Here is a 25,487-nt window from a genome sequence, read left to right as displayed (position 1 = left end):
CGGGCTTGAAATTATTGTTTTAGCTATAAAGACTATAATAATGTTTATGAAAATGACAGTTAAATAGTCAAATAGGACCTGCATTTAGTGAGGTATAATTGTTGAAAGAGAGGACACTGCAGCAAGAGAAGCTGCTAAAAGCTGTTGCTTTTACACTGGGTCACAAAGATGCTCTGAAGAAGATGTTCGTCTGTCTTTCACAGAATCACAGAGTGGTTTGGGTTGGATGGGACCTTGAAGACCACCTGACTCCATCCCCCCTGCCATGTGCAGGGACACCTCTCACCAGACCAGGTTGCCCAAAGCCCCATCCAGCCTGGCCTTGAACACCTCCAGAAATGGAGTATCCACAGCTTCTCCAGGCAACCTGTGCCAGTGCCTCACCACCCTCTGAGGGAAGAATTTCTTCCTAGTATCTAATCTAAATATCCCCTCTTTTAGTTTAAAGTCATTACTCCTTGTCCTATCACTACACTACCTGACGGTGTCCCTCTATTGCTCTCCTGTAGGCCCCCTTTAGGTACTGGAAGGCCCGCCCCTACAAAGTCTCCCCAGAGCCTTCTTTTCTCCCGGCTGAACAACCCCAACTCCCTCAGCCTGTCTTCATAGGAGAGGTGCTCCAGCCCTCTGATCATCTTCATGGCCCTCCTCTGGACCCATTCTAACATGTCCACATCCTTCTTGTGCTGGGAGCCCCAGAGCTGAATGCAGTGCTCCAGGTGGGGTCCCACAAGGGCAGCGTAGAGTGGGAGAATCCCTTCCCTCACCCTGCTGGCTATACTTCTTTTGATGCATCCCAGGATACGGTTGGCTTTCTGGGATGCAAGCACACATTGGCAGCTCAGTTGAACTTCTCATCAAACAACACCTCCAGGTCCTTCTCCTCAGGGCTACCCTCAATCCCTTCTCTGTCCAGCCTGTATTTTTGATTGGGATTGTCCCAGACCAGATGCTAGAACTTATACTTGGATCAAGGTCTTTGCAGCATCTACATCCCACTTTGTAGAAACTTGTAAACCTCTCTGAGCATGCATAGTAATTTGGAACACTTGAGAATGGGCTATAAAAGGTGCTCAGGGCAAGAACCCTCTCCTTGTTTGAGTTTGTACAATATTGATTGTAGGTCCTAATCCAAGAAGTTTAGGTGTTCGGATACTAAGTACTTAATAATAACTTAGGAAACATACACTTAATTATTGAGTTTGTAGGGAGAGAGATTGTTCACTCTGCTCCAGTAAATGATCTTATTAATTTTAAACTTGGAGCCTTGTTGTAACAGTGATAAAAGCAGAGCTATGGTTTTGGTCTAAACAATTGAACAATAGGGATCAGATTGTGTATGTAGTACTGTTTCACTGCCTCTTGAGCTGGTGTCTGCTGTGATGCCATTCAGCTAACATTCTGTGCCAACACATTTGCTCAGCTTTAGTTTTAGGAGGCAAAAGATGGAAATCACAAGGCAAGTTTGAGGAGACTGAAAACTGTAAGTAGCCAAATAATATTTGATCCGGGACAGAAAGATAAACAAGTGCAGTATGTGAGGACAGATAAAAGAAAAACTTTTTTAAAAATGGAATTTTGTGACATACTACATTTCTGATACACTTTTCCATGTTTAGTAGATTTGCTTGGAATGAAACAGCTGGAATTTAAATAATCTTTTTGTTGTTTGTTTAGAATGGTCAGCTGGAATGTGTTCGGTGGATGGTGAGCGAAACAGAAGCTATTGCAGAATTAAGTTGTTCCAAAGATCATCCGAGCCTTATTCATTATGCAGGTTGCTATGGTCAGGTATGGTTTTCATTTACTTTTCAAATAGATTATTGAGATGCTTATGCAGGAATTTCAATTTAAAGCATCTTTATTATTTTATGGCTTTTAAACACTGGTGTTCATAAATAGGTTAAATATTGAAAGATCTTTCTCCCATTTAATCTGTGTATTTTTCCAGTATTCTCCCTCTGAAGTCCTTTTCTTTAAGCTTTAAATAATGTCTCTGAGAAGATTAGATGACATATTATGCCCGCCTATCAGTCCCAAGAGCATCTACTAAATTTAGCCTTTATGATCCCTTAGGGGTCCCCTTGGATATCAGAAAATCATCAAACATTTTGAATAGTTCACATCCATTTTTCAGGAGAGACTAATCTCAAAAAAAAGGCAAATTGTGGCAATTTATGAATTCAGTATATTGGCAGTAAAATGTAGTGTGACAGAACTTAAATCATCTGCCTAACTCTAGCCAGTCTTATTGAGAATTACATATAAAAATATGTTGTAAACCAATCCTGTTCCACACCTAGCTTATCTATAAATCTAATCATGGGAAACCACAGAAGTACAGCATTTTGGTGTTTTGCTAATGTCTGGGGAAACGTATACTGCTTGAATGGACCACATTCTCCTCCCACACGCTGTTTTTTCTAAATAAACCTTGCAACAACTCCTCTTCAAAGGACCTTCTCCAGGATTTAGTATACAAGTAATAGTGATTGGTTATTCTTCTCTAATGCCTTTGGCAAATGGACCAGTTGTATCATCCAGTTTCTTCAACAGACATTAAGGATAAATGCAGAAAAAATGCTAATTTTGTGCTAATGCTCTTTTCTCTCTTCCTTGCTAAAACAGAGGACAAGCAAAATGTATTCCCTAAGAAAATTTGCTTTTTCTTTCCTGTACAAACATGGTTATCTTATTCAGTGCATTACAAATATTGTGGCATGTTTTGGCTGTTAGTTGATTCTTTGCAAGGGAGGATTTACTATAGGGGGATGGAAAGAGAGGGGCATATCTGGAAAGCTATGGAGCTGGAAGTCTACCCTTTCTCCTGCTGTTTCCTAAGGCAACACAGACACCTTTGGTCTTGGCTGTGCAAACACCTTCATTACTCTTCGCTCACCTGCTATGCAGATGTTACTGGTGCAAATTAGGAGAACCTGCTGGATACACTGATTGATATTATCCTGCTTTCTATAACAATATAGGCTTGTAAACTTAAAACTGATATATGGAAGCTGGGAGCCCACTCAGTACTGGATTTGAGAAAGAAATGTTTAGTACTGAGAAAAAACTTTGGAAAAGAAAGCTTCATATGAATTTCTGTTCATGTCTTCTTTTCATTAGCCTAATTTTGTCCTCATCTCTAAAGATGTTTACACAAACTAAATCCAGTCAAGTCCAAGCTCTGCTGTCTACTGCCAGGAGCAGATCTGGCACAGTTTATCTAGATATTCTTTTCAGAGCAGGACGGAAGCTCCACCAGTTAAGAAACACCAGCTACAGTCAACCATGCATGAAATTTACAAAGGTGATATAAAAATTACTGCCAAATTTTCTTAGTTAGCTGAATGCCAAAGAAAGTTCATATGTAATGTCAACTATCTTTTTTTTTTATAATCTATAAATGTCTTACAAACATGAAGGAATGTTGAGGCTGAAGGGAAGCCAGACTATCTCGCCCAATTGTGTTAGGAAGAAAAAAAGAGTTGAGATATTCCAAAGCGTAATTGGCACTATCCTCAAAGTTTTAATTTATTTTACCATTACTTACATGAGAGATAATCCATGTAAACACTGGTCTTGGCAGAATTACAACAGTAATATTTTTACAAGCAAGACCTGTTATTGAATCATTTTCTATCACAGCCAGCCCATCCATTGTTTCCCCAGGCATTAGGCATGCATACCATATTTTTCTTCAATAAATATAATTTAGAATGGGCAACAAAAGTGATTTCATAGCAAAGCTCCTATGTTAAAGGTCATCAAACCACAGTCATGACCAGACTCCAAAAACATCTCAACAATACTGTATTTTGTCAAATGACAGAGGAACCACATAAATTCATCTGATGAAAGCGAAGAAGAGCTTAAAGCCAACCGGTAGCCTGGTCTGCATACCTCCTACCTAGGGCTCCTTTAACCATGAGCTTTTTGCAAGAAGCAACCATGGTGGGCAGGGCTCTTCCTGCCAGGTTGTTGGTGTATGGTAGATCACATACTAGCTGTTCCTGACACCACACAACAGGAGGGAGTGATGGTGCAATCCCAGGTGCACATATTAGGTCCTAAGAGCTTCAAAGGGCTGTAGCTTTTTTCCAGCATGGATACTGTCATAGCATGGGCCACACTGGTAAGAGATGGAGGGTGGGGAATGCCAAGTGTTTGTTACCTCAAGAGAGTCAAGAGGGACTTTGGGGAACCAGAGTTAACACATGACTGAGAGCCTTGGGAGGTTTCTGCGTGCCTCTCAGCAGTGGTGTAGTGCAAGAGACCACAATGTGGGCACAGTGTGTGGCATTCAGATATGCAAATGCACATTTATGCACCTCAAGATGATTATTTTTTCCTTTGTAATGTAATTTTTGTGTTCCTTTCACACACCTCAGTCCTTTATTCATAAAACCTAGTATCTACTGATTTTTTTTAAAAATCAATTTCAAATAATGGGGGAAAGATTGACTGTCAAGTCTGTACTCTTCGCCATCCTAATCCTTCCATTTGTAGTATATTTAATCATTTAAATGGTCTTTGCTAACTGCTCTTTCTGTTTCAAAAGCCAGCTGATGGATCCAGTCTGCAGCCTGTCCCAAAACAGAAATTATGAGTTGTGACATTGTCCCAGAATCCTTTTTTTTTAGATAGGTTTGCATTGTTGTAGATGTGGAATATGCCAGAGGGATAATAAGCACTGCCACAACATAAGTCAATTGAAGGTCTTAAAATTATCGGCTATACTGAATAATTTGTCAGTATATATCAGGTCCTGTTACATAACAAGTATGTGACTATTTTCCATTATCTTAATTTTATAAATAAATGTTATTATTCTTCATTTTGCCTGAGTAAATTGATGATTATAAACTTTTTCCTAATAAAATTTTTCTTCCAGGTACATAATATGAGTGTTACAAAAGGGATATATAGTATATTTTGATAAAGGATTTTTCATTTTTCTGTATGCAAGTGAAGAAAAGTGAAGTTATTTTACCTGTGTTTTTCATGTCAAGGGTACATCTGTTAAAAAAAATAATCATCTGAGGGAAACACAAACTGTTCCAGTAGGCCTCTAATGTAGTGCCTGTGATGAGTTAATACACAGATACTTCTAAGTAGAGATGATGTTATTTAGTCATCCAGGTGCTTGATTTCTATGTTGATAACATAAACGACTGGAAAGCCTAATTTTCTTCCGTGTTGATTGTGATCATAAAATTACAGGCCGTGCTTGACATTTTGGTCACTGTTACATTTTGAAGATATATATAATTTCACAGCTATAACTGTATTCCAGTTCCGCAGAGGAATGTCTCTAAAATATCTTTCTTTTTATTATTAAAACATAAGGGAAATTCACAGGAGTAGTGTAATCCTTCTCCACTGCTTGCCAACACCACAGGCATCTCCAGAAATTGCTCAAAAGTATTTTAAAAGGGATATGTGATCTTAAGTCCTTCCTCCATGCTGGCTGTCATCTATATTTGGCATTCAGCCAAGAAGTATAAATACCTATTCCTTTGCCCTTAACAAAAACCAAAATTTCTGTTAAAATGGAAATTCAAAGAGGATAAGTTCCAGACAGTTTGTCCCTCTGAAGTTAGAAAGCGGAGATCCAGGTGCCTGCCTGAATGGATGGAATATTCTGGAGGAGACCTAAAGAATCTGAGGTTCCATCTCCTTTTCCTTGAAAAGTTAGTGCACTGAGAGCTCGGGATGGACAGATTTCCTGGGTTTAGTTGCCTTGCTTCCCTTCTTGCACAATTGGAGTATAATGATAGATTTGAATAATCTAACTGCTCATCTCTGTGATCTGTACATATTCCTGCTGTAATTTTCCAAAGAAGCTTGTTAAGTTTCACAAAGTGAAACCTTGAAAAAAGGTTTTCAGACTGATACAAGCTGTTCTGCTTCAGGTGTCCTCTCCAAGATATAGGCATGCATGCTTTTCAGTGTACAATTTGGCAGAATGTGTTACAGCAATGTAATATCTTTTTATAAAGCAGATAAAAATATTTTGGTATATTTCCTTTAAAAAAAATCAGCCAGACAAAATCCTGATATATTAGGTCCTACAGAGTTAAGAGAGGCTGAAAGCAAGGTCTCATGAAAGGAAATATTGATCATTATTGGCACCAGATGACAATACCGGTATTCCTCCTGTACCTGTAGATTTTCATAATATCTTTTGTGGTATCTGTTTCCCCCTTCTCTTAGGAGAAAATACTTCTGTGGCTTCTTCAGTTTATGCAAGAACAAGGGATTTCACTGGATGAAGTTGACCAAGATGGAAATACTGCTGTTCATATAGCTGCTCAACATGGCTATCTAGGATGCATACAGGTAGAGTAATAGCTACATCAGAAACATAATTTAAATCAAACTTGAATAATAATAACTATTAAAACATTTACAGGAGGTCTTGCAAGTCAGAATAGCATTGATACCCTAAAATATACTGCAAGAAAGAACTTTTAAACAAGTAGGACTCAGACTAAAATACCAGAAAGTTCTTATTTTTGGATTCTGTTCTATTGGATGCTATTGTATTGATGTTATTATAAACCTAAAGTAATCATACTGCAAGAAGAAACCATGATTCTATACTATATAGCATATATAGTATATATACAAATACATATCTGTACAAATATATATACGTTTTAATGTTAAAAAAGAGCAGCCAGTATAGATAAACCTGCTCTTCTTACTGTTATGATATTTTCTGTTTCTTTTTCCATTGAAGAGCTGTAGCTTTTAATCTTTTCCTTATGAAAGTCTAGAAGTTGCAGTTTGTTTTGCATTGAAGGACTTCCACCTTTAGCAAACCATCCCTTCCAGACTTAAAATCTTTAAATCTATCTGTGCTAAACAAAATAGCATGATGGTGATATCTTATACAGCTCTCCATGAATCAGGTTGGGCACTGAGTGGCCAACATAGATTTCTGTTGTACAGAACTGCAATAAAGGATAGTTTGGCCTGCTGAGAAGGCTTACACAGCTATAGTGCTTTTGAGAGTCAGATCTGAATAAACCCGTTTAGATACCTCTGTACAGTACCAGTGTTCAGTGTAGACAAAACAAGAAAGCTCTATGGTTGAACTTGATGGCTTGGTACAAGTATCTTGACTATACCTTGAGCTGAAGAACACAGACGTACCCTTTGTCCATCAGAGTCGTGAGGACCATTAGTCACAGGAGTACATTCTAGTATTCGGGGTTTGTGATCACTTTGCGTGAAAGCTATGTGGAGAAGAAATAAAAGTAAAATTATTTCAGGTGATTGCAGAAATGTGTTTCATAAACAAATTAGGCATTGGGAAATAGCTAAATTAGTAGATGAGTCAGAAAGCCAAGAAACAGAAATCAAGGTGATCAAGTCAACATGGGGAAGAAAACATGTCTAAGGAGGAGGAGTATTTCTCAGAGTCTAAGCACTCAGCTTATATCAATAAACATGTTAGTCCTGTTACCACAGGTGAGTTGAGCAACAGTACCTCTTAGACCACTGCAAACACAGAGGATTTGCAATATTGTTCAACCATAAAAGAAATACACCTACTTAATTCTTGTTAGCTAGCCTCTCAGGGAGCTAAAAATATTTATGTACACTGTAACACTGAAGCTACAGATGCGTAGCTGCTTATTATTATTATAGCAGTTTATTTATATGTCTGGACTCGGAGAAGACCTAACTACATACAAGCCAGTTTGAGAATGTGACACAATTTTTAAAAGAGAGAGAGAGAGAACGAGGTGGCAATTGAGCTGAAGGAATAAACTTGGGAAAACAAAAACAAAAAACAAACAAAAAAAAAACAGTCAAGTAAAAAAAAAAAAAAAACAGTCAAGTAAATCTAGAGGGCATGACCACCTCTGCATTTTCTTATTGATGGAACATGTTTTTTCTTTTAAAGGTGTCAGGAATGGACCCTATACAGACTCTTATAAGAATCTAATAAATAAGTCATAATATCCATGCAAAATTTAGTGTTTTTCTTACTATATACTAGCCTATTGCTGTGAACAGCTGGAAAAAAGTTGATAGAAGAAATGTTTATGATTTTCTAATGGGAAGCTATTGTTGTAGATCTGGGCTTAACTGTTAACCTCAACAGTTCCTCATCAAGATGTACAATGTACTTAGGGGAGAAATGGAAGTAAGCTATTTTGAACAGGGTGGTGACATCTGCAGGCTGTTTTCATGGATAAAGCTGAACAAGAAAGAGAATGGCCCTGCTTCCTCTATGAAAAATGAACCTTAATGAAAATCAAGTTGTGATTTCTGTTGATATGAAGTCACGAGTAATAAATCATGAAAATATCTAATGACAACAAAAATAAACAACTTTAGTATATATCACTTCATTAACACCTCACAGTGCTAACTGCAGTTCATGTTTTGCTGTGCTGTGAAACCAAATAAGCCCTCTGTCGAGTGAGGTAACAGTCTAGTTTTAAACAGGGTGCAGTGTATGATTTGGTAAAAAAAAAAAGAAGCGATAAAGAAAGCAGAGGGATATGACTACCAGTACACCAAATGGATTGTAACAGGGAGTCAGTGATTCCCTCGCTCTCTCATTCAAAGTTGTTATGAACAGGCAACATGCCTATCATTTTCCAGACTATATGATTCCTTTTTGCAGGTTCATAACTACCACCTTATTATTGGTAAGTTAACCCCAAATTTTTCACATAAGATGCAGTGCAAGACTGTTTGTAAGTTTCTTTTGTTTATAGATTTAGCAAACCAGATAGCCTACCATTCCTCTTTTCTGTCAGCAGATGTAAAGGTCTCTGTGCCTGTTATTCTGCATCAACAAGGCCACGCTAAACCCTAGTTGGCTTACCAGCTCTGCCTGAATAAGTCAGCCAAGAGCTCAGCCATCCGCTTCCTCTGCATCTAATGATGCTGTAGTTTTTGGACACTTTATGGTTTTGTTCAGCACTTCTTCCAGACTGCTGTATGCAGTGTGTATCCAAACAATGCTTCAGGCACTTAGGTCATATTGTAGTCACGAGTAGTGTATAACGCTGATTATCACAAACAAACCTCAAAGAGTGAAGCTTGGGTTTCAGTTCTTGCTTCAGTTATTAGATGTCTTGAAGTCAGCCTGACATAACTTCTGTTGTCTTTACAATGCTCTGGATTCAAGTTCCAGGAGTTACTGAGAGACCATATTCATAACCCAGACAGTTCTCCAGCAACAAGCTAGGGTTCTCAGCTACAACAGCGAGTCACACATCAGTATCCATCAAAATAAGAGGCATTATTTTTCCTAAAGACTAGCAGCTGACAATTATTTCCGTATCTTAAAAAGATAATAGGGGGTAACCGAGCAACTATAAAACGAGACTTTTTTCAACATTACAAAAAATAAAAAAATAAAATAAAAAATTCTTCAAACATATTTCTTTCTGCAAAAAGAAATTTGTGCCTGCTTCACCTGAAATATTTTTTGGAAAGTATCTACCATACCTTTCAGATACAAATATTACATGTCTAAAGGATCAAGCCATTGAAACTGCAGCGATGAGTGTAGTGTAATTCTTCTGAATTCTTCTGAACCACAGAATGCTATTCTGTTACCCTTGCACCTGAATAATAGATTTTAGTAGTATATGTTCTGAGTTCAAAGTGCATACAGACTTGTCAAAGTAATTGGTTTTTCAAAACGTTCAAACATTTTATTCAGCAGTAATTTGCACCCAAATGTTCTTGTTGTTGATGAGATTTCAGAGCATAGATTTATGTTTAGAGATGTCAATGTTTTTTTGGTGTTTTTACAGACATTGGTTGAATATGGAGCAAATGTCACCATGCAAAACCATGTAGGAGAGAAACCTTCACAAAGTGCTGAGCGACATGGGCATACCATGTGTTCCCGCTACTTAGTCGTTGTGGAGACATGTATGTCATTGGCCTCTCAGGTTGTGAAGCTAACTAAGCAACTAAAGGAGTAAGTGTTTAATTCTGAACAGAGCGTTCATTCTTAAAACAATACTGTCATCTTCAGTATATTGTGTCCATTTTCTGCTTCTCGTATGTGATATTTTCAGATCATGTTTCTCCCTTATTTCAGTACACTTTCTTGCCCCTTCACCTTTAGCAGCTCAGTTTTTCAGTTGTCCTTTTTGTGGCAGTTTGCTGTGAACATAGATGAAAGGAGTGGGAGTGAAAAAAGGTATGCATGAGATACATACATATATATATGTAAGCAGTACTGTCCCTTTTCCCTTGAGTTAACATCTTTGCTAATCATAATTTCATTTCACACAGCATGGTTTTCTATATAGTGGGTGTCTCTACATACTTACAGTATTGTTTTTTGATATTGTGAGGAAAAATGAAAATAGTAGTTGGAGGGTGTTTTTGTGACTTGGAAGATAGCTAAGCCTACAGTGACCACACAGAATATATCCTGTGTTCTGCTTTTTGTTCACAGAAGCTGGCATGAATATTTTAGTATGTTTTTTACAAGTACTCTATAAAGAACCTATTATATTGAAACATTAATTTATGCAATTGCTTGCTTTTATTACAGGTTTAGTAATTGTGATTTAGTGTGTAAATAGCCTCATAAAATAAGACTCTTAGAAAACACGTGCACTGATCTAGCTTGGTTCCAACTTAGTTACATCACCAAGAGCTTCTCACCTACCTCAAGCCATGAAAATGCTGGTTGAAAATAACATGTTTAATGGGACCATACCATGTTATACAAACGGCATGTGGACGATAGTATTAGGTGTAAACTACAAGGTTTTATTAGCACGTGATCCGCAGAGGTGGCCTCTGTGAGAAGAGGGTAGGGGCTGCGTGGCACCAGACACAGATGGTTGCAGACAGCTCCACAACAGACCAACTGAGTGTATCAGCCAAGTTGGTGATGTCTCAGTGGAAACATTTTAATAAGGGCAGAAGATGAAAGAGAGAGAGGAGGAGAGAACAAAAGATGAACAAAAGGAGGGAACAACAAGGTCAGAGGAAAGCAGGTGCTCCACGGTGGAGCAGGCACACTCCCAAAGTGACTGTGACCCATGGAGTACTCACGCTGGAGCAGGTACACTCCTGAAGGGACTGGAGCCCATGCATAAGCCTATGCCATATCAGTTATAGAATCACAGAATCACAAAATCATCTAGGTTGGAAGAGACCTCCAAGATCACCTAGTCCAAACTCTGACCTAACACTAACAAGTCCTCCACTAAACCATATCCCTAAGCTCTACATCTAAACGTCTTTTAAAGTCCTCCAGGGATGGTCACTCCACCACTTCCCTGGGCAGCCTATTCCAATGCCTAACAACCCTTTCAGTAAAGAAGTTCTTCCTAACATCCAACCTAAACCACCCCTGGCGCAACTTTAGCTCGTGTAGAGGACCCACACCAGAGCACAGGAAAGAGTGAGAAGGAAGAAGAAGCAGAAAGAAACTGCTGCTCACTGACTGACCCATGCCACCCATTACATCACTGAAGAGTCTGGGTATAACCTGCAACAATAACAAGAGGATAGGAGAGCTGCCTGGAGGAAAGCCTGGCAATGAGGCAGGAGAGGGGCTTGGAGTATAGAAGAACTTGGGAGGGAAGTTGAGCCTACAAAAGGGGAGGATAGGAGTTTTAAATGTTTGTCTTTTTTGTTTGTTTGTTTCCCAATACCTGAATCAATAATTAAAAATACATGCTGATTGGCAATAAATTTCCCAAGTCCAGTCTGTTTTACCTGTGATGGTAACTGGTAAGAGATCTCCCTGGGTTTCTCTCAACCCATGAACTTTTTCATTTTTGTTCTTCCTATTTTCTACCCTTGTCCTACTGAGGACGAAGGGAAAAAGGGACTGGGTGCATGAGGTGCTTAGCTGCCAGCCAGAGCCAACCCACCACAGTGATACCGTTTTTATTAGAATAATAAAATATAATATAAAATAAAGTAGATAAAACTATTTTATTATAATCAACTCTCTGTTTTATACAGTTTTTAGAGAAAGAGTATGTAATAGTAGTCCTTTGTCCTGACAGAATAACTTACTGCACTTGAAGTATGCTTTTTTATGTTTATGCCTCAAAGCTTTTATGCTATAAAGGCATTTTCTCTTCAAGCAATTATCAGTCTTCTTTTACATTTATACTTTTGTAAATACCAACAGTGAATTTGGGATTATAATAATTTTTATGATTTTATTTTCTGGCACTGTGTTCACTAGGCTTTTTTAAATAATAGGTGTTTTGTTGTTTGTTCATTTGCTAAGGAACACTAAAATACACAGATCAGCTGATACAAAGAAGAAAAAAAATGTATTTCCCGAATAGCCTGCATCAACCCCTGACTCATCTCAATATCTAATCATTTGTTTTCCCCATAACTCTGTAGGAAAAGAAACAACAAGCACAGGTAGTAGAAATGGCAACCATGGATTCTCCATGTTTCAGTCTCTTCAGTGCTCACTCAGTACTTGATATGGTTTACTTTTTATATGGAAAAGAAACACCTCTTATGTCAGAGCAGGCTATTTACTCCCATAGAAACAGTGTGGTTCTGACTTTCCTGACAAAAGCATTATAATTTTTCCAAGGATCCCCTCTGTCCTCTCACAGTCTACATGCACAGGAAGTCATTTAAATGATTCTTATCTGACTCCTGATGTGTTCCTTTGCTTGTCTCAGCTGGAGTTCAATCTGCTTCCCTTCAGCAGCCTATTTTTTCAGGCTTCTTATTTATATCCAGTAAATGCCACAGCAGCTTTTTCTTCCTCTTCTACAAAGAGACATGAATCTTCTGTGCTACCCTGCTACAGTTTACTGAGGCAGTGAAACACTATGTTTTCTGCTTGAAAGAATAGTTACTGCATGGCTATTTGGGCTGAATTCTTCAAGCTCTGAGTAGTAGCCTAAAGAAGCACTGCACCATGTTTAGAGGCCTGTTCTCAGGAGTCAGGGGAGATGATGGAAGAAGACTTTTACCATCGGTATTGGCTGCTTAAAAATCCAAGTACAGCATGATACATGTGGCTGGGGCAGGTTCTCCAGCTTCTCAAGGAACCTTACCTGTAACATAGCAAAGGAATTCATTGGTTGCAAATGAAACCAAAAGCATCAGATTAAAGTCTAGTTTACAGTCTAAGTCACTTTAAACTTCTTTTACGTGGGAAAGGCTCCACTTGGTCAGCTGTGCTGGCTTTGCTATATTTTCTCCACCTACTTCCGCTGGTGTTAATTGTTTTAGATACAGCTGGATCATGATGGATCACTTGAATGGAAGGGTAGTAATATCAACACACCAAGCGCTTATCTGCTGCTTTGCAACTTTCTCTCAGCAGCTGTAAACATGAGCTGATCATGAAAGCTGCTTTTATCCTGGGCTTCTTATCAACCAAAGCCTCTCTCTGCTATGTGGTCAACTACAGGAAGACTGGAATGGTTGACGTTGTGCAAGAACAGCAGCACAGAAACTGTCTTAGACTGGCACCTAGCAAATTCTATCTTCAAAAGTCTGAATCCAAAGAATAAACCTTCTTTCATTCTCTTTTGAGCTGTTCCAGTCATCAAGACAACACAGAGTAGTTCTAGAGAGAAATTATCCCAATCCATCACAGGCTTTGGAGCCATTCCTGAAAAGAAGGCAGAAAATAAAACAATAATATCACAGTCTGCCAGAGTTTTCACATCTTGCAGCTCTTCAATCCAAAGCAGTTCAGATTAAAGATACAAACATAACAAGATAGCACAACCTTTTGAGTTGGATCGAAGTCTCCATTCAGAAAGAAAGCCTTGATATTTGAAAGAAGGAAATAAGTTGTAACTAGAAATTGTCCATCAAATCATCACAAGGGAATTAAGTGAGTTGCCCCCAAAGAGTGAAGGAACCAAAAGTCCTTTCCATAGCTAAAAAAGGAAAGCAGCCCACAAAAATAATAATAACAATAATAAATAAATGAATAAATAAATAAAATGCTGTTACTGGCTTGAAAATAAAATCTTTTATTTGTATCTTTTGTTAACTGTAGAGATTTGGTTGAACCAGCAGGATTTTCTGGATGAGAATACCCAATGTAGTCACAAAAGTTTTTCAGAAAGCCTATCAAAATAGTGGTTTTCACTTTGCTTTCTGACATCTCTGCAGGCCTTACAATCTTACTTATTCTCTCACTAATTTCATGTGTCTACAAAAATGTTAGCTGCCAAAGTAGAAAATTTCTGCCTGCACAAGTGCACGGTTTCCATCACCGATTACATTAGCCGTAATGACTTGTTTGGGCTTTCCTGGCCTGAAGAGACCAGGTCAGAACCAATGACATAAAATTAATGCTTGCCTAGGCTTCTTTTACAATGCTGTTTGATGACAGACCTGGTTTCCTGAAGGGTTGCTCCATCCTATGTTTATGAACCTGGATTTACAAATCAAATAATGAATTAGACACTTAATAATAACTTCTTGATATACTACCAAGCCAAAATCTCTGGCAAGGCAAAGGTCAAAGCAGACCATGAGACAAAAGAAGGTGAGAAATGGTCGAATGCTCTCTGTTGACAGCACTTTTCTGTGTTCTGTAGACAGAAGCCATGCTTTTCCTGTAACTTCACAGGAACAGTTGTAAAAATGACTGACAAAAAAATATGGTAGTGGTGGTAAAATAAGGTGTGTACAAGTTGCTGGGAGATTTTTGTTTGGTAATATGCAGGGAGAAATATAATAACAGACAATATAAACGTTATAATGGTTGTCTTTTTCTGTTTTTGCTTGTTTGTTTTGTTTGTTTGTTTTTTAACTTAATTAAGCTGTTTTGGTTTTGCTATATAGGGCTGTGCTTTTTTGTTTTATTTGAAAGAAAACATAGGAGTAAGGCAACAAACCATGGAACCTTCATGAGAGCCTAATTCCTTAGCTTGTTCCCTGTTCCGTTACTGAATACCCTAGATTTCATTTGGAGGTAGATGTGGCCCACAGTTATTTAGGTATCCTAAAGTAAATAGAGCCTCTTACCTATAATGTTACAGTGGTCTTGTCTCCTGAATCAGCCTGTTTTTAATACTTAGCAATATTGCTGTTCCAAGGAGCTGAGATCCCTTATTTTCAATGTTATCATAGATATATGTGTGTGTTATATATCCTTAGGGATACTGCTGGCAAGATGTGTGGGTTTCTGTACTGTGAGGTATTTATTAACTAGTTGAACTGTGAAAATGGAGGAAACTTTAATTCTTTTAGCACAATAAAATTTTTAAATGTAATGAGGATTTTAACTGCAGAAGAGCTGTCAGACATTTCCATTAAAGCTAAAGTTTTTAAGACATTGATTACATTATTTAGATATTCAGAAAATAGAAGTTGAAAAAATATAAAGGACAAGTAAAACAGTTAAACTGCATCACAATCAAATCCCAAATCAAAATTTCTCTGTTAGAAGAGAGTGTCTCTGCAGAGAGTTGCAAGATAAGCCAGTGTTCACAGATGGTAAGAGTGATTGTAAAGTAGTGTAAGGAAGTGTGTAGGCAAGAGGAAGGAAGATGGAAAATTAAAGGAAGCCAAAATCTACCTAAAGCATGATTGTGCTGTAAAATGTAATGGCAAGGCAGTATGTCAAGATCCCATCTCTATTTCTCTAGTACTTTTCAGATCCACATTGATATGTTAGAAGTAAAACATTTAATTTTGTCAGCCCTGCACGTACAAGCCCCTACTCTGAAAAGTCATCTGGATTCTTTCTGGCTTTGACATTGCCAGTTATAAAGACTGCATTTGGAACATAGCTAGCTCTTCTGCTGTTGGTATGTGAGCTAGGAAAGAATCCAGCTCGGTGTTGGAGAGCTGTGTTAGTTCTGCAGGTCTAATAAGAGTAAAAGTACTGAAAACATACTACTTCTCCAGCAAGAGAAGTAGATCTTGGAAGAAAAAGATAAGAAGTCATTTTCACATGTTCATTTTTTCTGATAAGAACCACGGAATAAAACCAAATGTGCTGATTATATTCAAGGTGAAAGACAGTGTACATACATTAATGAAAAGCTGGAAGTCCCTTGTTTTCCAGTAGTGTCCCAATAATTCTACCTGTGCAGTGTTTAGAGGCACTGAATCCTACATATGTCACTAAACAAGATTGAATGTTATCTGTTTTGATAATATGCTAAAAAGATATTTTGATGTTAGAACAGAGCGTCTAAATGAGATGGGGACAGGGACAGGGATTAGAACTTTTGTAGCAAATTCCTTCATTTTGGTTGAACCTCTTGAAGATTTGCAGATTAACTTATTAAACTAAGTCCTCTGGTAATAAATATGTTAGCAAGACAACAGAGAATGTTCTTACAGTTGTGTGGTAAATGGAGTTTCCAATATGGATGTCACTTTCATACTACTAGTGATTTATATCTACTATATTTTTTTTTAACATTGGACTCCAAAATTATTTACAGAGTGATGTAGATCACAATACCACACTGAAAGTAATAGACTGCAGGATGTACAGCAGTACTGAATATAATGTGGGTGCAGAGCACAGGTAGGACTTTCAGGAAGGCTGGGCAGTAAGCAGATAAGATTTTTTTTTTTTTTTTTTTTTTTTTTACTCCCTTGGAATACATAGCTCCATCCTGCAGCTGAGGAAACTTGGACTAGCCCTTCCCAGTAGTCCAAGACTCCTCTCTGAGTTCATTTGCAGGGAGAAAAGGAGAGAGCAGTTGTCTGAGCGATTGTTTGTTCAGTAAAAGCCATCCACCAAACATGGCAAATGACTTCTTACTCGGTCCTTTTCCTCTTCCTTTCCACAACAAGCAAGAACCAAGTGGCCCTAATTTTGCTCTCACATATCTTTGTTTCTGGAATATTACTTTCTGTGAGTGACTCAAATACAGTGAACTGCTGCTTATGCTCCCACTTTTGTCTTTATATGAAGTAAAATAAATAATATTTGATAAAGGATCATCTTTATGTAGGTATTGTGCAGTGACCACAAAATGCCCTCAGGATTTCAGAGACAATTTATAGAAGTATGAACTCTGCATATGTCATTATTTATAACCTCCGTCTTTATTTACTATCTAAATTATAAGTTAACAAGGTTTCTCTGTGGAATACAAAGTTGAACAAAGAGTATCATTTATCCTGTAGCTTACTAATGCTGACAGTTCTAAAATTCAAGGTAAACAGTCTTACATTTTCTTGCAGGCAGACAGTAGAACGTGTGACATTACAGAACCAACTCCAGCAGCTTTTAGAAGCCCAGCGGTCAGAGGGCAAGGCACTGCCCATGTCCTCAAGGTAAAGTGACTGGAATTCTACTGTAGCATGGATTTACAGTTTCATGGTGTAACGCTTATCAGGAAAAGCTGTGACCTGACAAATAGTAGATGTGTTCTGTCAAAACAAATGCGTTTCTTTTACCTTGTGGGCTTGAAGCTGAGCTTTTAGAACTTGACAGTGTATAATACTGTATAAATATTGGACATTTTGAGTATGGTATGAATAGTCCCAGTTTCCCACCAGAGTAAAAATCAGATTTATAGTGGACTATAATATATTTTGTATTAGATGAATTGCAGAGAATCCCAGAAACCCCTAGGAAAGTTGTAAAGTTTGACCTTATGGTGGTCCACCATACATTACTGCCAGCTGTGATTCATAAAACCAGTTACCAACAAAACCTGCTTTCAGATTAATAAGACTCCTTACACTCATTAAATCTTTTGCCTGCAGTAGCTTGTATAAAAAGTCAAAACTCCAGAAATTTTATGTATTGTTTATACTCTGTCAGTGCAAGTCCCAGAAATAGACACAAAATGAGCAGCCTTACAGAAGAGGAAAGGGATCCTTCCAGTAGAGGTCCATGTCTGGAGCCTAGAGTCTCCTGACATTTCTCTCTGACTTTTGCCATAGATTTCCAATATGGTGCATGGTAATCAGGTAAGCACACAACTTCCCTCCAATAGCAATCTCAAGATTACATTGAAATAAATAACTCAGGTGCAAATAGAGCCTGGTGTATCATGACCTTCTAATTCAGTTTCCTCTCTGGAAGATACATGCAGTGTTTCACAAAGTTTTTAGGGTATTAAATATATGTTAAAATAGCCGGCATAAAAGCTTCTTCCACTGGCGTCGGTGGCCTGAACTTTGGGACATCATGTGGGAGCAGTGACTGCTTTCTGTTCTGTTTTTACAGAATCTCATGCACTGTTCTGGACAAGTACACCGTGTCTGTGAAGTCAGTGTTTCAGACAAGTGCAAACACTTTCAGCAGTAGATAAAGACATTGGGTTTGGTGATGCATTTCTTTGAAAGAATTTTGGCTAGGAAAGGGCTGAAAAATCTGAACTTCTGAAGCAGAAAACCACACTGGAAAGAGTTGTTCTGTCCTTTTTTTTAATAGACTCATGGTCTTTGTATTCCATGTCTGCCAGCTCAGCAGGGGCAATGGGACCAAATGCTGTCTTCCAGCTCATTTGGTTTCTGTGACTTTTGCTGACTGGACTTTCCAAGTGGTCTTTCATCTGTGTACTTGTGAGCACCAGGACTGTTGCACTTTCAGTATCAGATAAGATCAGGTGAGAGCAGACCTCTCATCATTCATTATTTCTGTAAAAGAGTAGGTTTCAACATCATTTTAGCTAAATGAGCAAGCCTGAAAATGATCAACTATTATTTTAAATTTGATTTCATAGTTGGCTACTGCTTTATTTCTTCCAGCTATAAATCCCTTGTGGATTTTATCATCTTCCAACCAGCCAGAAGCTGATCTAAGAGAATCTAACCATCTTGATAGGATTATCTATTTCAGACATATGCATATTCTTCAGTGACTGTTTTGGTTTGCCCGTCTTCTGGCAGGGAGGAGAACTCAAAATGGATTGAAGATTAAATGGATAGTACACGTGCATTTTGTATACTGCTTATGGACTCAGCAGGGTAGAAGTTGCCTGCAAAAAAAGAAGATTTATAGAGTCACTGGCTTACACCAACCTTAATTTTGTCACTTTACCTTTGCTTAGAGAAAAAGTGGCTTAAAATAAGAACATGGATTATCAAGAGCTCTGACATATGTCTTGGGGAAAGAAATGGCCTGTGTAATTTATGTTCTTTGAAAATCAGATTTAAGATAACTGTTTCATCAGTATATAACATTTGGAGTTTTAAATTTAATTTATCACTCTAATTGTTCTGAATTAAATGAATGTCACTGTTCACATGCTTTTCAGTATTTCATATCTGAGAAGGTTTTGAGTGTGAATGGATGTGATTTTTTATGAGGTCTTACATGGCTATTACTAGTACCAGATGAAGTTTAGATTTATTAAGCCATTGCTATGCAGAGAGCTGATACCTTATCAGTATTTAGAATAACCTACTTTTGTATTATGATATGACTTGCCCAGGAGGCATTTGTCCTTGTGGCTTTTTTTTCACCTTCTAAACCATGTCAACTCCCAGAAAGAGGAGACAGTAGTTTCTCAAAAGTTTTCCCGAGAAACTCATCTTTGGCATTGAAATAATGATCCTAAGTTTTTGTTTTCAGGAATTTTCTTTGTAAAAGAAAGTAAAGAGGCTCAAATCCTAATTAGGAATGGAAGCAGGGTTGCATCCTTCTCTTTGTGTTCTTCACTGTAGCATCATAGTAATGAGTTCCACGTGAATAACAAAAAAGAGGATAAGTAACTATAAGCTGAGACAGACTTGTAAACTGGAAATGGCAGTTTTGCATTTTATATGTGCATTAATTTGGCTGTGGTATTTCCTCCTCTTTTTTTCTTTAAGCTCGCCATCATCCCCTGCCTCTGGCAAACCCCAGTGGAAACCATCTGAAGTAGATGAATTGTCTCCACCAAAAAGTAAATTGAACACCCAAGATGGGATTCAGATTCTTGGCAGCTTGGGAACTTCTAGTCGCACTCGAGCCAAGATAAAAGATGAGGACTCAGATAAAATCTTGCGCCAGTTGTTGGGAAAGGAAATCTCTGAAAATGTCTGTATGCAGGAAAAGCTGACTTTGGAATTTCAGGATGCTCATGCATCCTCCAAGAACGTGAAGAAGATTTTGCCAGAGAAAAGGGAGCTGAAGTTAGCCAGACTGAGGCAGCTTATGCAGAGGTCTCTCAGCGAGTCTGACACCGACTCAGCTAATTCTGAGGACCATAAGAACACCCCTGTGAAAAGAACTGACAAGCCAAGGCCTCAGCCCATAGTGGAAAGTGTTGAGAGCACAGAGAGTTTGCACCTGATGATTAAGAAACACACTTCAGCAGCAGGGCGCCGCTTCCCTTTTGGTACCAGAGCTTCTAAGTCAGTGGATGGCCACAGCCCTTCCCCTACTTCAGAGAGCAGTGATCCAGATAACGAAGCCCAGTATCAGTCTGGTACTGTACCTCAGAGCCAGTTTTGTGGAGACAGCTCTCCGTCCAGCACAGACAGTGCCACTGCTCAAAAGGTTGCCACAAGCCCCAAGAGTGCTCTCAAGTCTCCATCTTCAAAGCGCAGAACCTCCCAAAATTTGAAACTCAGAGTAACTTTCGAGGAGCCTGTGGTGCAGGTGGAGCTAGCAGAGTCAGAACTAAATGAGGAAAAGGACAAAGATCGGGGCAAAGCACTTTTGCGGGCTCCACCCAGCACTGGGGAACCAGCAGGAGACCAGCTAAAAAGGCCTTTTGGAACCTTTAGATCCATAATGGAGACGCTGAGTGGTAACCAAAATAACAACAACAACTGCCAAACAGCAAATCTGATCAAAACCTCATCGACGCTGCCTTTTACGTCATTAGGAAGGAAGACAGCAGACAGCAAGGGAAATCCAGCAGCTCTCACAAAAGGAAGAAACAAGCCAGTGAGTGCACTGAAAGGAGGAAGGCCCCCCCCCCTTTTTTTTTTTATTTTCTTTTAAAGTAATGAATGTTTGACATCTTCCTATCTTTCTATAGCAAAAGGATACACACAAGTAATTTATCTGAGCAATAGAAAGCCAGTCCACTGTTTTAATCTTTGAAGGCTTTCTCGAGGAATGGTAGGCATTGCTAGTCCATCCTTTTAGTGCATGTGTTCTGTGTTGAAAGCTCTCCACAGAGACATGATTTATCTGGAAATTATGCTTAATGTTTCTCTGAGTGACAAGTCATAAAAAGAGAATTCCATACTTGAATCCATGGTATTTTCTGAGGAGTAAATACCTGAAGGACCAGTCCTTTTTTGTCCTGTAGGCATGACTGATGAGGCTGACAGGATAAAAGTAAGTGTCAAAATATAAAGAGTAAAAATAGCAGAAGGGGTTCTCCCTGCTTCTGTGGCATCTACTGCCATCCCCTAAGTATCTAAGTTGCCAGTACCCACCCTCTCCTTAGAGCACACCGTCTTCTCTTTCCAGAGTGTATGTTTGATCTGTAGCAAAATGTACTGAGTCCAGATCATCCCCTCTCTGCGCAGAACAGAGTTCCCTTCTGGGGATCACAACAGAAAAAGCAACATGTCCATCTACAAGGCTGGCTCTCTTGTTCAAAAGAAGGAAGAAATATACTTTGAACTAATGTGTCTTCCAAGAGAGAAAGAAAGAGGTATTGAATGAGAGAGGCAGGTAGAAAATAGTGTGAGCATGGTGTGTTTGTGGAACGGAAACAAGTTTGGGTATCTGGAGATATAATAAAGGGTTGAATGAAAGAGAGTGGTAGATCATTTAATCTTCTGTGAAAGACAGGGTGAAAGGGGAGGGGTGGATGGAAAGAAATGAGGCAAAAGAATAATTTCAAGATAAAAAAAGAGAAAGAACATAAAACAGACTATGTGTAGGAGGAGGAATAGTGAATTATATACTGCAAAAAGTATGACGAGGTAATGGAAGAAAAACACAGGAAAATCTTAAGCACAGAGTAGGCAAAATGAGTATGGAAAAATCAGAAAGAGAGAACTGGGAAATAGTAAGCAGTCCATATTAATGGGTACTGCAAGAACAGTGTGATATTAGAACATGAAATTAAGAAGATCTAATGGGCCAAATTAAAGTGGAAGTTGATTTATTAAAGTTTAGTCAGAATCACAGTATGAACTTCTGATTTCAGTCTTTAAAGACACACTGTCTAATCAAAGTGCTGATTTACCATAGAAACATTTTCATAACCCAATGGCATATTATTTTTTTTCAGAAGGGTGGTTCAGATTTTGTAGTGATAGAGGAAAAGACAGTCTTTCTTCAAAGATTTTCTGATAGATTGCAAGCTTATGAGTGTTTTTTATGGTTCCCGAACAATTTTAAGGATTTAGATGAGGTAATTCTAACAGTATTGTCGCTTGCACTGTAACATGCATGTTATCTGTGAAAAGATCATGTTTGCATGTCATTGTTGTGAACATCAGAACACAGAAGGTATACATTTTGATACCATCCCAAGGGGCCACAGCTTGTATCTTGAAGAGGTAATAGATTCAGACCTTTTACTAACTTAAGAAGAAATCTGTTAAAATGTTACCATGGCTATTTTGTTAGTGTTCCATGTTATGCATGTGATAAGCTCAGTGCATGTTTCTAACTGATTTGATGTTGTACTTCCTTAGGGGCCTTACTGCAGCCACACCAGTTTTTCCTCTAGCACACTGAATGAAGAACATCTGTGTAACTATGCTTGGTATGTGCATGGTGATATTTAGCATCTCTGTCACATTGTCTTCTCAAATTGCATGTATTTGCTAACATTATTCATAACTGAAATAATAGAATTGATTGATGCAGAAGCAGGGAAATAGATGAGTAGATGAACATCTCAATTCCTAGAAAAGCAGAAAGTTATTACGAATTTTGCTGATGTCACCATTGAACTGGCTACAAGATTTCAATTCCAAGTGAGTATAAAAAGTAGTCGTAAATACACCAGGGAGTATAGTTCACTTTGGCTAAGTATTCAGCCTCTGTTGAATGGAAGTGAAGTACCAGATGAGAATGGAAATTAAATTTCCTCTCACAAGGAGACCAGAAACACCACAGCTCATCTCTAAATGGAGAGTACAGAGAACAGGAGGCAGGATACTGCACTAAGTCTGTTTTTGCAGATTTTTCTTACTGTCCATCAAACTTTGAAGTTAAGTTTATTTTTAAAAGATAACTTTGACTCATTTAAACTGCTTAATGAAGATGTATTCCAGGAGGACTATTCAGCCAGATAGAGACAAGTCCCTCAAAGTCTGTAAAGACAATGTGGAAAAAAACATTTGATAAAATGTATGTTAACTGTAGAATCAAATGCTTTGTAAAATTTACCTGTCATTGTTTTTCAACTGGTAAGTTCCAAAGTAATGTCATGATATGTTTTTTTGTTGGTTTTGTTTGTTTGTTTGTTTTTGTTTTGCTTTGTTTTGTTGTTAAACTAAGATGTAAATCATAGAATCATTGAGGTTGGAAAAGACCTTCAAGATCATCTGGTCCAACCATCCCCCTACCACCAGTGTCACCCACTAAACCATGTCCCTAAGCACAATGTCCAACCTCTCCTTGAACATGCCCAGGGATGGTGACTCCACCACCTCCCTGGGCAATCAGTTCCAATGCCTGACTGCTCTTTCTGAGAAGAAATGTCTCCTACTTTCCAACCTGAACCTCCCCTGGCACAACTTGAGGCCATTCCCTCTAGTCCTATCACTAGTTATCTGCAAGAAGAGGCTGACCCCCAGCTCCCCACACCTTCCTTTCAGGTAGCTGTAAAGAGGTCTCCCCTGAGCCTCCTTTTCCCCAGACTAAACAACCTCAGTTTCCTCAGCTGATCCTCACAGGACTTGTGTTCCAGGCCCTTCACCAGCTTCGTAGCCCTTTTCTGGCCACGCTCCAGGGCCTCGATGTCCTTCTTGTACTGAGGGGCCCAAAGCTGAACACAGTACTCAAGGTGAGGCCTCACCAGAGCAGAGTACAGGGGAACGATCGCCTCCCTGGTGCTTCTGGCTGCACTATTCCTGACAGAAATCCTTTCATTAGGCCCGGAAATGTTTGTTATTCACACCAAAATTACACATTTGAAGATACTTCTGGGAAAACTATACATTAGTCATCCTGCAGTTCAGGAGCCTAAATTTCTTTCAAATTACTTTTTTTTTTTTTTTCTAAATGTTTAATTTTTTTTGTTCACTTGTTTTCTAATGCCAGGATCTTCCCATATTTAAAATATCAATTCCAGTAACGCAAAGGAAAGTCTTTTTTTTTTTTTTTTTTTTTTTTTTTTCTGAAATCATTGGCAAAGTGTATGTGAAACAAAGAACTGTAAAGTTTCCAAGAAGTTTCATTCTGTCTTGAAAACAGGGAAATTCCAGTGTAGAAAGCTGCCTGTACAGCAGCGGTTTGAGGTAGCATCAGCGGGCAGTCTCCAGTCAAAATTCCCAGCTGTGTGTCCTGTCCTGGAGTAATAAAACAGCCGTTAATCTCACCCTTATGTTAGAACCATCCCATAGATTTAGCTAGTTGGTGTAATTTGCTGTTGCCTTGTGTAAACACTCTTGTGTGAGAAGTCCCTGGCAGGGTGGCATTTCTCGAGGCAGTAAAAGATGGTGCAGGTCTGGCGGCAGCTACCAGAGTCTCATGAAGACTGAGCTCCCACGTCTCACCATCCACATGGGCACTGCTGATCTATGCACCATGTCCCGAAGCTGCTCTCCTTTTTCATGTCCTTATGGCAGTGGAGCATGTGGAAAATCAGAGCAGGGAACAAGGAGCAGAGTATTAATTTCATTAAAATACCCAGGTACATCCAGGCTGTGTAGTTTATTTTTTTCAGATCAGTTACAGCTTAATCATAGAGAACTTTATTAAATTTCCTAGGGTCCTTATAAAATTTCAGACACATTATTTTTCTTAAGGTTCTAGCATAAATTTCAGATGCGTGGGATATCTTGGGATATTTTCCCCTTGTTGGAAGGATCGGCTTGTTTCTTGTGTATTACAATTCCAAGCAAATGCTTGTAGTTTTATCCATCTTTCATGTAGGCCAATGAACTGTTCTTTCCCACACTTTAACTCATCTGAGATCTGCAGAACATTAAAGTAAGCACTAACTCACCATATCAATACAAAGCCCTGTATTAGCTGCAGCTATCAACAGCTAAAATTGCTTCATACATCAGGGGCAATCAGCAGAATCTACCATCAGGTTTCTGTCAGATAGTAAACTGGGCATGCCTCTAAAATAGTAAGTGGATCTAACCTAGCAGATTTCCCACTGCCAGATGCAGGGCGGGATAAATTGCAGCTTCATCCCAAATATGTGCTCTAGAAAAAGGATGTTTATCTGTATGTCTAATAAAACTGTTTTGATTCAAACTAATACAATATAAAATCAATATAGAAATACTTTAGGTCTTGTCCCACAGAATTTACTGTTGTTCTCTTGTGAACTGTTATGATTATGTATTGGTGCCTGTTGCATGAGGGGATGTTGGGTAGTTCTGGGGATACAAGGACCAGAAGATACCAGAAATTTGGTTACTAGTTAGTAATATTACTAATTAGTAATATAGTAATATTTGTAATATTAGTAATTGTA

The 25,487-nt window shown here is 38.5% G+C and overlaps 1 protein-coding gene across 2 annotated transcripts in view; it reads left to right on the top strand.

The window, feature by feature from the left end:
- Positions 1-25,487, top strand: part of SNCAIP (synuclein alpha interacting protein) — a 91,430-nt gene that overhangs the window by 60,579 nt on the left and 5,364 nt on the right. The window contains exons 7-12 of one of the 2 annotated variants that reach the window (XM_035310107.1): positions 1,678-1,791; positions 6,214-6,339; positions 9,789-9,958; positions 17,161-17,253; positions 19,744-20,806; positions 22,522-22,592. In XM_035310107.1, coding sequence (XP_035165998.1) covers positions 1,678-1,791; positions 6,214-6,339; positions 9,789-9,958; positions 17,161-17,253; positions 19,744-20,806; positions 22,522-22,592 — 1,637 coding nt within the window. The remainder of the gene's footprint in view (positions 1-1,677; positions 1,792-6,213; positions 6,340-9,788; positions 9,959-17,160; positions 17,254-19,743; positions 20,807-22,521; positions 22,593-25,487) is intronic. The other variant, XM_035310108.1, reaches the window with a different exon arrangement.

The sequence above is a fragment of the Oxyura jamaicensis genome, chromosome Z, assembly GCF_011077185.1.
Source record: "Oxyura jamaicensis isolate SHBP4307 breed ruddy duck chromosome Z, BPBGC_Ojam_1.0, whole genome shotgun sequence".
Lineage (NCBI taxonomy): Eukaryota > Metazoa > Chordata > Aves > Anseriformes > Anatidae > Oxyura > Oxyura jamaicensis.
This window is presented reverse-complemented; position numbering and strand designations above follow the sequence as displayed.